This window comes from Buteo buteo, chromosome 7, assembly GCF_964188355.1.
Source record: "Buteo buteo chromosome 7, bButBut1.hap1.1, whole genome shotgun sequence".
NCBI lineage: Eukaryota > Metazoa > Chordata > Aves > Accipitriformes > Accipitridae > Buteo > Buteo buteo.
Window position 1 is genome coordinate 43306043 of NC_134177.1, and position 11056 is coordinate 43317098.

At 55.6% G+C, this 11056-nt stretch overlaps 1 protein-coding gene across 1 annotated transcript; it reads left to right on the top strand.

Moving 5' to 3' along the window:
- Nucleotides 1–120: 120 nt before the first annotated feature.
- Nucleotides 121–9318, top strand: LOC142033156 (aldehyde dehydrogenase family 3 member A2-like). The gene is made up of 11 exons (XM_075032880.1): nt 121–1174; nt 1371–1544; nt 1943–2174; nt 2282–2367; nt 2456–2664; nt 2839–2956; nt 3093–3234; nt 3397–3563; nt 4889–4988; nt 5906–6141; nt 7111–9318. Exons 2-11 carry the CDS (start codon nt 1383–1385, stop codon nt 7189–7191), a joined length of 1533 nt encoding a protein of 510 aa, XP_074888981.1. The 5' UTR covers nt 121–1174; nt 1371–1382; the 3' UTR covers nt 7192–9318.
- The last annotated feature ends 1738 nt before the right edge of the window (nt 9319–11056 follow it).

Here is an 11056-nt window from a genome sequence, read left to right on the forward strand (position 1 = left end):
TGCAGCGTCCTGGGGAATCCTGCCCATCCTCTGCCGCTCCTGGCTCTGGCCAGGGCTTGGCCAAACGCGACACGTGTGTTGCGAGGTGCCTCTGCCCCAGCACAGGAGTGTGGGTCCCCACCGCGATGACCTCCTGCTCGTGGGGAAGGATCCCTCAGAGCTCTGATAGAGGAGCACAGGCAGGCTGCCAAAGAGGAGCCCGGAGACGGGCAGGTTGTGGGGCAGGGCGGTGCTGGGAGCTGTGGAGGAGCTGGACTGTTTCTTCTATCCTGTCCTGTGCAAATCCATCCGGATTGCCCCCCATCTGCAGGCGCTGCCCATTTGGGGTTTGATGAGATCCGGACGATAGCGCGGGCTGCGTTCGTCGGCTCCCGACGGCTGCTGTGGCACGTTGAAAGTGATCCCCCAGCCTCGCGCGCCCAGCGTGGGCAAAGCCACGTGGGCTCTCGCAATCCCGCATGGGCGTTTGAGCCACTGCTCCGGCTAAACACGGCAATCCAGGGCTTGTGTATTCACAGCGCGGGGATATATCTAGGTAAAGGGCATCTCGTATCGAGCAAGAACCCTGTACCTGGGCCAGCTATCCTCTTGTGGGAGGAGAGATCGCTCTGAGCCGTGTCAGGGGAAGGGCTTGCACTGGCTGCAAAAGACTGGTGGAGAGAGAAGCTTCTCCAAAGGTAACTTTCTTTTTTCTTCATTTTTTATTGAGTCGTCTCCTTTCTTGGTCAGGATCGGGGCTGTGTCACGCAGCTGCGGTGTTGGGCAGGGAAGGGCACGTTTTGATGGTTGCAAGGGAACCTCGGTGTCTCGTTTGGTTAGGCAGGGACTGCAGGCAGATCTCGCGTCCTGACTAAAAAGTGAAAGACTGCTCCCGGGAAGCAGGATGAAACCTCTGCAATGTTCCGGCATGTTTCTGCAAAGCCACGCGAGGGCCTTGCAGTTTTGGGAAGACGGGTGCAGGCTGGCTCTAGGTGCACAGCTCTGCTTCCAGCCGAGGCCAGGGTCATCTCCATGCTTCGGCTCCTCGGGAGCATCCCTGTGAGCAGAGGGGTGGCTGTTGGTTTAAGGATATCCCCAAGCTAGGAGGAAACACCCACAGAAGAAGATTTCTCAGCCACCCCCGGAGGTGCTGGATTGCCATGAGAGGTGCCCTCCCTTGGTGGACCCTGTGCAGGTAGGACGGGGCATTGGAGGGTGTAAGCCCTGAGCGGTTGCCTCGGGAGCAGGAGGCTACCCACGGAGGAGAACATCTCCGAGCCTTGCTCCGGGTGGGATATCTCTTGGTGGTGGCCCCACGTTGAGTGTTCCCAGGCCCGAGTAGCCCTCGGTGGGCCGGTAGCAAGCCGGGTCTTGCTGCTCTCTCTTTGCAGCGCTGAGCAGCCATGCAGAGGATGCAGGAGGTCGTTGGGCGGGCGAGAGCCGCCTTCAACTCGGGCCGGTGCCGCTCGCTGGAGTTCAGGATGCAGCAGCTGAAGGCCCTGGAGCGGATGGTGCAGGAGAAGGAGGAGGAGATCCTGGCAGCCATCAAGGCAGATCTGCACAAGGTGTGGGCTGGGGGCAGGTTTCTCCCTTCTGCTGTGCCTGGACAGCAGTCAGCCCTGAAGGGCAAGCGGGAGGGCCAAGGGCTGCCTTTGCTGTGCCAGCTGGCTTTTGCTGATGTCTCCCGTTTTGCTGATGGCTCTGCCCGTGTCCCGCCAAGGTCTGCTACCGCCATTCCTGAGAAGGAGCTAGTCTAAGGCAGGTCCTGGCTGCCAGGCTTTGGCTTCTGCTGGAAGCCCCGCACACCCAGACTGACCATCTTCTCTCGGGGATCCTTTGGGGCAGCACGACCAACCTCAGACACTTTGCACCAGCAGAATTTACCTTGCTTCCCTGGTCTGCTGTAGCAGGTGTAGAAGATGGGTGCCTTCACCGTCCCTTCCCAAGCTTCCTGTTGTTGCAGAGTGGACACAATGCATACAGCCACGAGATCCTGGGCGTTCTGGGGGAGCTGGCCCTGGCCATGGACAAGCTGCCGTCCTGGGCAGCCCCTCAGCCTGTGAAGAAGAACCTGCTGACGATGCGGGACGAGGCCTACATCTGCCTCGAGCCGCTGGGGGTGGTGCTGATCGTCGGGACCTGGAACTACCCCTTTGTCCTGATCGCACAGCCTTTGATCGGGGCCATCGCAGCAGGTAGGGACCCGCCACAGCTCCTCTCCTTTGTGGGTCCGCGGGTGGGTGCTGCAGGAGGCAGGGGAGGAGTGCGAGGGCTCAGCGGCCGTGCTGCATTTTTCTTGTAGGCAATGCCGTGGTGGTGAAGCCGTCGGAGATCAGCGAGAACACGGCTCAGCTGGTGGCTGATCTCCTCCCCCAGTATCTTGACCGGGTGAGCGTGGCCTCGTGTCGGTCCCCGGGTTTCTATCTGCCGTGGTGATGTACGGGGTTGGGGTGACGCCAACACCCTCGCCCCGCAGGAGCTGTACCCTGTGGTCACTGGGGGGACAGCCGAGATGACAGCGCTGCTGACGCAGAGATTCGATCACATCCTGTATACCGGCAACTCCACAGTGGGCAAAATCGTGATGGCAGCAGCCGCCAAGCACCTGACGCCCGTCACCCTGGAGCTGGGTGGGAAAAACCCCTGCTACGTTGACAAGGACTGTGACCTGGCTGTTGCCTGCAGGTCAGGTTGCTGAAGCCCTTGGCAGGGTCTCAGCGGTGGGGCAGGGAGCCGTGGGCAGGTGGACATCTCTGGGCCGTTGTTCCCAGACCGTGGGTGTCACTCAGGTGCTGTTGGCCGGGCTGTGGGGTCTGGAAGGGTCTGGCCATGGAGAAACCATCTCCCTTTCCCTCACAGGCGGATAACGTGGGGGAAGTACATGAACTCTGGACAAACCTGCATCGCCCCAGACTACATTATCTGTGACCCATCCATCCAGAGCAAGGTGGTGGAGAACATCAAGGCGATTCTGCAGGTGAGCGTGGAGTTCCTCGTGCTGTGGGAGTTGTTCCTGTTACAGCCCAGGTCTGAGTTTCTGGAGCTGCAGCCCTGGAGCTGTGGCTGTTGTGACGGTCTCTTGAGCGCTTTGGTTCTGCTGTGCCCTTTGGCAGGAGTTCTATGGGGAAGACGTGAAGTCATCTCCGGATTACGAAAGGATCATCAACAAGCGTCACTTCAAGAGGATCCTGGGCCTGTTGGAAGGGCAGAAGATTGCTCATGGGGGAGAGGCCGATGAGGCCTCCTGCTTCATAGGTGCTTCTGGCAGCTTTGGGGAGGGGAGGTGGTAGCAGGTGCCTTTTGGGGGCTGAGGGCGTCTGTGGCTTGTTTGGTGTGTGTTGTATGCAGGACGAGGTCCTGCTCACACTGTGTCTTCTGTCCTGCTCACACCATCTCCTTCCCACCTGTTTGCCTCAGCACCGACTATCCTCACCGACGTTTCTCCGGAGTCAAAGGTGATGGAGGAGGAAATCTTTGGACCGGTCCTTCCCATTCTGACCGTGAAGAGCGTAGACGAAGCCATCGAGTTCATCAACCGTCGGGAGAAGCCCCTTGCCCTGTATGTCTTCTCCAATGACAAGAAGGTGGGTCTGGGCTGTGCTCCCCTGTGGAGGCTTCTCTGCTCGGTTGAATGCTGAACGTGGCCAGTCCCAGGCACGGCTCCCCCCAGGACCTGTGTCATCTCCTCTTTGGATGTGAATCACAGTGTTTGGCTCATGGGGCCGCGAGTGTCCCCAGAGCTGGTGGAGGCTCCCAGCCTCCTGCTGAAGGACTCTGCGTTTGCATGACTTTTGTGAAATAGAAGGCTAAAAAGCTGAATTTCCTCATTGGTGCCATGTAGTCTTTCATGGTTAATTTAGTTACTTGTAATATATTGCTACGGAGGTGTCACGACCCAGACTGGACAGCCCAGGGAGTTGTGTTTAATTCAAAATTCTCTTGGGCTAAATTAAGTTGAAATGACAAAAAAACGATCAGGTAAGATTTTATTCATGAGAAAAGCAAACCGAACTGGGGAGGCGTGGTAGTAGGTGGCAGGGCTTCTCACAACAGGAATTGGCATAAGACTACTTCTGTAAACTGTGTAACCATATACATCACTTCAGGGAATAAGGAGATCCCTCTTGTTGAGTCACGAGGCTCAGAGCAGACCCCCTTGCTTTCCAGACTCTTCCTCAGAGAAGGGCCCAAGGGCGGCTGGATCCACTCTTAGTCTCAGACTTGGTCAACGGTTTATGTCTTGAAATGGATGAGGTGTAGGGATTGTGGAAAAGGAAAGAGAGAAGACAGAGAGAGAAAAAAGAAGAGAGAAAGATTTCACTGGCCCTGGGCCCAGCGTTGGTTCAGTCAGCCCAGGGGTCCAGTCCCGGTGGGCTTGCGCACCCGGGGCTTCAGTTTGTGTCCTTTTATCGTCCTTGCCCCTGCTTCGGGTGGGCACCCAAACTCCCCAAGTTAATGAGCAGTTTGTGAGACTTTGGGCTTGGGGGTTGTTTGTGCAGTAACTTCTTCCCTGCAGATGCGGCCATTGTTTGATCTTTGTATCAGAACAGCTTATCAGACCAGGGAGCTGCGAGCCCTCCAGCACGCTCTCCCCATCCTGTTGCTGATGTCTGAGCTGATGGGCTTTTCACCTTGGTTCCTTGCTGTGCAGGTTTGTCTTTAAGCAGAACTTGCCCCACCACAATGTTTGAGACATTAACTCTTTCAGTCTCTCACAGGAGGCGAGCTCCCAGGTGTCCGTCTTTGCCATCCCTCCTCTGAACGTTCCCACTTGTCTGAGTTGTCTGTGAGAGAAAGTGAACACGATGGGCTGTTGGCTCGTAGCTCCCCTCCCAGTCCTGCTCAGGTGCGTGGTCTGGTCTCTTCTGGGCCTTTGTAACAGTTTTGTTTGTTTGTTTTCTTTTGCCAGTTAATCAAAAGAGTCATCTCAGAAACCTCCAGTGGGGGTGTGACTGGAAATGATGTCATCATGCATTCCGTCCTCTCAACCTTACCCTTTGGTGGTGTTGGTAAGTTACTGGAGCTCCTCTAGTGTTGTGATTTGCTGCACGGTGTGACCCAGGGAACAGCAGCTGATGGTTTGTGTCCAGGTACCCCTGTGCCTGTTAGAGCTGAAGGGTCTCTGTATAACAGATCTCAATAATAGTAATAATAATAGTAACAATTATTTCTGGGAGTACATGAGGACAGGGGCCAAAAGGGAGAAAACTTAGGGTGTGGTTTTGGGAAGACTGAAGCATTTAGTGCAGACTGATGTGGAAGGTGCTTTAAAAACACGAGGTGCAACTGGAGCGATTGCAGTAATTGCAGGAGGAAGGGTAGGACTTCAGCTTGGGGAGGATTGGAAGAGGCTACAGAAGAGCCTTCGGGAGCTTTGCAGAAGAGGGTTTGGGTGTTTACAGTGCTCGCAAGCTGACAGTGAACCAGCAGCGTTGTGCTGCTGTGAACAGCGCACGCTGTCCTGGAATTGAAAAACGGAGTTGTACCCTGCAAAGCTCCTCAGGAAACCCTTCTCACGTGGCACCGGTCGGATCTCAGAGCCTCGGCACGGTGCTTTGAGAGGGAGGTAAATCTAGGGAAGAGGTGGGGATGGGCACAGCGAGCAGTGCCCTCAGGAAGACAAGGAAATACTGGCGAGTGTGTAGTGAAAAGGAGGTGGGGAAGAAGCGGGGTGGAGTACAGGTGGACATCTTAGAGACTGAGAAGTGCCGCAGAGAGGAAGGATCAGTTGTCCTCTGCAGGCACGTGGAGGAGAATTTGTGCTTTTAAACTGGGGCGAGGCGGATGCAGGGCAGGTAACATTCAGCGCAGCTGGCAAGCAGCTGAAATTTTCCTGTGCTGCTTCTTGCCCTGCTGGTGGCCCCAAGCGGCCAAAGGTTTGACTGGCTGAGCCTGTGGAGTGACCTGCCTGGGTTGTGTCCCTCAGGTAACAGCGGGATGGGCGCCTACCACGGCAAGCACAGCTTTGAGACCTTCTCCCACCGCCGTGCCTGCTTGATCAAGGACCTGAAGATGGAGGGTATGAACAATTTCCGTTACCCACCTAGCAGCCAGAAGAAGGTGGACTGGGCCAAGTTCCTCCTCTTGAAGCGATTTAACAAGGGCCGAGTGGGACTGGTCATCTTGGCCCTGCTGGGGATTGTGGCAGCGGTGGTGATAAAGGTGAGCTTTGGGTCTTGGCCCTCTGTGTGAGTGCACGTGCGATTCATCTGAACCTTCTGCAAGTTCACCCTTTGTGGCTGCAGCCCTTTCTTAGAGCCTGGCCTGTTTTTTCTGTTGTGAGGCTTATGATATTTGGCCCGCCTGAAATTATCAAGATCTGCTTCTTGCTCTTGCAAGTGGTATCTAGAACAGAAATGTCCTCCGAGAGATGTCCTAGGCCGCTGTAGGATTTGTTGCCCTGCCTTGGCAGGGGACGCCTGTGAGAAGCTCCCTCCAGAGGCGGAGGTTGGTACGTTTTGGAGAGGAGAGGAGTGGTTTCGACTCCAGGCCTTTCTTGAGCAGCGTTGTGAGCTGCTCCACACGCAGCCTAGCCCAGACGGCTGCAGTTCTGAGCCATGGTGCCCTGGGAAGGGAGGCTGTGTCCTAAAGGCTAGGGCTGTGAGGAGCTCTTGTTCCTCGCCCGGTTGCAGCCGCCATCTGACCTTAGCTCGGTTATTTCTGCTTCCTCCCTGCTCCTGGCTGGCTAGTGTGGAAGGGTGGGATGTCCTCCCCTCTCTGCAGGAGGCAGAAGCCTGCTGGTGCTGGCTGGAGGACTCGAGACGCCTCCCGAGGTGGAGGGGTAAGATCTAAAAGTCCAAGCGTGATGGCTGGTGGTTCTCCGTGGCTGGCAGACCAGGCACGATGTGCAGCTGCGCCGGCTGCTGCTTGCAGGGATGGCAGGGTGGATGAGGACTCTGCCCTTCAGTCTGTTCTGTGTTGCGACTCCCGCGAGGAGGCGAGACGTGCAGGAGCCCAACAAGCCGGGGGAAAGAACCTGCCTGCTTATTTGGGTGCAGGAGGAGGTGTAAGAGCCACCAAGCGGCTGAAGCCTTGAAGCCCCAGCCAGGGAGGCAGCCCCTGTCTAGGTGAATGCCTTCTCAGCGAAGGGGGGAAACTCACAGCGTCTTGAAATGATTTGGGTTTTCTCAGAATCACCAGTCTGTGCTGAAGAGAAAAGCTCTCTTGATTGTGCTGGCTGTTCAGAGGCTGGGCTGGCTGAGTGTGTGGTAAGGAGGAGCAGGTTTCAGAGCACTGCTGTGGCTGTCACAGTGAGGTAGGAGCCTTTTTCTTCTCCTGCGTGTAGACGTGGTTTGAGATGGGGCAAAGTCTTGTCCGAGTAGTGACTGTGGGGCCTGCAGAAGGTTCGCCCTGGAGCCAGAGCGCGATGCTTTCCCTGGCAGTGCTCGGAGCTCGCACAGCGTCCGAGATAACCGGTCCGTGCATGCTGAGGGGGCAGGAGACCGGCGAGCTGGACCCTGGGGATGTCACCCTGAGCGAAGGAGCTTTGCTTCGGGCTGTTCTAGAAGGGGAGTTGGTTTTGTTTCAGCAAATGCTTCACAGGACGTTGGTGTTGTGTTTTGCTTTCACAGATGTTTTGCTGCTGAAGAGCGGAGAAGGCGCCACGTGCAAGTCATACTCCGAGTGCTCGCTTTGTGTCTGTTCCTTTAAGCTGAGAAGTCATTTTTTTCTTTCGTACTGGGTCATTTCAGTGGGCTGTTGAGCGCACAGAGTAGCCTTAGAGAGGCACTAACCAAGAGAAGGCTCGGACTCCTGTTTACTAAAAAGCCGTTCTGATACGGAGGGACCACTGGGTGCAAGCTCTCGAAAGGAGGACTGCAGAGCAAGAAATACCAGTCCCTACGTCCACCCCACGCCACGCAGAGCTCTGCTTCCAGGGACGCGCACGCTGCGTCTCGCACCGAACCGCTTCCCTTTCTCCAGTGACAAAGAGGACCTCAAGTTTCAGCTGTAACTGGGTCGACAGTGTTTTCCCTGCAGCGTTCGGGATGGTGTGTCTTCTGCTGTGCCCCAAACAACCACCCTCTTGGTGACGAGTCTGAGACAGGCTGTGCTGGCTGATGCGTGTTACCGATAGCGGTGGTTATGAATAAACCTAGTGAGGTTCCCCTTGGCGTTTACTTGAGGTGAAATATTCCTGGATGTCTGCGAAGCAGAGTCGTCCCCAGCTGGTCAGGGGATGCAGGCTGACGCCCTTTTTGGGGCTCTGGGTTTCATTGTGTGCCTGTAACCATTATCTGGCGGTTAGCAAATTCCAGAGACGCTACCTGCACTGCCTGTGTTTTGCTGCTAAGAGTGTCTCGGGCTCATACAAGAGAACTTTCAGGCCTCCTGTTTAGAGAAGTGGGAATCACAAAGTACCCTGTTGTGGGTTAGCCCAGCTGGGCATCTGAGCCCCACACAGCCGCTCGCTCACTCCCCCAGTGGGATGGGGAAGAGCATCGGTAGGGCAAAAGGGAGAAAACTTGTAGGTTGAGATAAAGCTAGTTTAGTAGGTAAAGCGAAAGCTGGGTGTGCAAGCGAGCCAGTTAAGGAATACATGAACTACTTCCCCTCGGCAGGCAGATGTGCAGCCATCCCCAGGAGAGCAGGGCTTCATCGCACGTATCGGTGGCTTGGGAAGACAGACGCCGTAACTCACACTGTCCGCTCCCCACCTTCCTCTTCTTTCGCCCCCCAGCTTGTATGGCTGAGCACGACGTCCTATGGTCTGGAATATCTGTCGCTTTGGTCAGTTGGGGTCAGCTCTCCCAGCCCTGTCCCCTCCTCACTTCTTGCCAACCGCAGCCTACGCGCTGGTGGGGCGGTGTGAGAAACAGAGAGACCTTGATGCTGTGCAAGCACTGTTCAGCAACAGCTAAACCACGGGCGTGTTACCGACACAGCTTTCGTCACAAATCCAAAATGCGGCACCATCCTAGTGGGAAGAAACTTAGCGTCTGTGATGAAAATGAACTCCATCCCAGCCAAAACCAGTACAAACCCCTTCCTGGTGAGATTCCTCCAAGGGAAAACAATTCCTGAAAAAGCATGTACTCCTCTGTGTTTGAGCTTCTGGGTCTGCCGTAATCTTGCACTGGGAGATAATATGGCGCTTGTCCTAGCTTGGGGAGAGGACACTGGAGAAATTTAAGGTGAATGGACCTTAGAAATCTTAACGTTTAAATAAGGAAAAATTAAAAATTATTCTTAAATGCAATTGCTCACAAGAGAGTAGAAGATTACATTTAGTGCGCAATAGGTGGGGGTTCTTCATGTCTGTTGAAAATCCATGTGCTAAGCCTTTTTAATGATCTATTTTGCAAGTACTAAATAAACACTGAGAATTTAAGTAATAAACCGAGCGTGTAAGTCCCTGCAGCGTCCTGGGGAATCCTGCCCATCCTCTGCCGCTCCTGGCTCTGGCCAGAGCTTGGCCAAACATGACGTGTGTTGCGAGGTTCCTCGGCACAGGAGTGTGGGTCCCCACCGCGATGACCTCCTGGCAGGGAGCACAGGCAGGCTATCAAAGAGCAAGGTGGTGGAGAACATCAAGGCGGCTCTGCAGGTGAGCGTGGAGTTCCTCGTGCTGTGGGAGTTGTTCCTGTTACAGCCCAGGTCTGAGTTTCTGGAGCTGCAGCCCTGGAGCTGTGGCTGTTGTGACGGTCTCTTGAGCGCTTTGGTTCTGCTGTGCCCTTTGGCAGGAGTTCTATGGGGAAGACGTGAAGTCATCTCCGGATTACGAAAGGATCATCAACAAGCGTCACTTCAAGAGGATCCTGGGCCTGTTGGAAGGGCAGAAGATTGCTCATGGGGGAGAGGCCGATGAGGCCTCCTGCTTCATAGGTGCTTCTGGCAGCTTTGGGGAGGGGAGGTGGTAGCAGGTGCCTTTTGGGGGCTGAGGGCATCTGTGGCTTGTTTGGTGTGTGTTGTACACAGGTGGTGCCCAGGACGAGGTCCTGCGATGGACCGCGTCTTCTGTCCTGCTCACACTGTCTCCTTCCCGCCTGTTTGCCTCAGCACCGACTATCCTCACCGACGTTTCTCCGGAGTCAAAGGTGATGGAGGAGGAAATCTTTGGACCGGTCCTTCCCATTCTGACCATGAAGAGCGTAGACGAAGCCATCGAGTTCATCAACCGTCGGGAGAAGCCCCTTGCCCTGTATGTCTTCTCCAACGACAAGAAGGTGGGTCTGGGCTGTGCTCCCCTGCAGAGGCTTCTCTGCTCAATTGAATCCTGAACGTGGCTGGTCCCAGGCACAGCTCCCCCCAGGACCTGTGTCATCTCCTCTTTGGATGTGAATCACAGCGTTTGGCTCATGGGGGCCATGAGTGTCCCCAGAGCTGGTGGAGGCTCCCAGCCTCCTGCTGAAGGACTCTGCGTTTGCACAGCTCCCCATGTGCCCCAGCTGGCCAGCCCACGCTAGTGGGATGCTGGTTCCTTGCACGTCTCCTGCCTCTGCTCCATGCTCTGTTGTGCCAGCTTCAGGAATTCAGGTCAGGGCTTTGCTCTGACACAACAGCCCCAGGCATTTCAGGTGGGAGGGCTGAGGAGCACCTCAGCCTCCTGCAGATGTACCGCCGCCTCCGACCTGTCCCACTGAGATGGAGCCTTTTCATTCCATTTCTGTTCCAGGTGGGCAGATCTTGTGTTTAAGTAATGTAAAGCCAGCCTCCCTCAAGGAACAAGGCACAGCCTGTTCCCCTCCACAAAGGAGGATGCAGGTATCGCCTTGGCCACCTGGTAAATGCCGTGGTGTTGGTGGCCTGTCTTGATTTCCCTCTGTTCTGTGCCATTTCTCGTTCTGGGTAGTTGATCAGACAGGTGATATGAGAGACCTCCAGCAGTGGCGTGACAGGCAACGACGTCTTCATGCACTCTGGTTCCAGATCTACCCTTCAGCGGTGTGGGTAAGTCCCTGCTCCATCCCATATGCCTGGTTTCAGTCTCTCAGAGGCAGCCTCTGACCCAGGTGCTGTCATGCCCCCTTGGCAATTCAGAAAGTTTCAGCTGCATTTTCCCATTAATATTATTTTCACTGGTGGGTTCCTTTGTAAAAAGGCTCATTAGTGGTTGGAGCAGTGTTGGTGCCAGTGG

What these genes read in the sequence shown, in the direction of transcription:
- LOC142033156 (XM_075032880.1), top strand. Translation starts at nt 1,383, where the DNA reads ATGCAGAGGATGCAGGAGGTCGTTGGGCGGGCGAGAGCCGCCTTCAAC. An exon ending in TGAGGCCTCCTGCTTCATAG is followed by an intron (nt 3,235 to 3,396) that starts GTGCTTCTGGCA and finishes TGTTTGCCTCAG; the next exon opens with CACCGACTATCCTCACCGAC. An exon ending in TGGCAGCGGTGGTGATAAAG is followed by an intron (nt 6,142 to 7,110) that starts GTGAGCTTTGGG and finishes GGGTTTTCTCAG; the next exon opens with AATCACCAGTCTGTGCTGAA.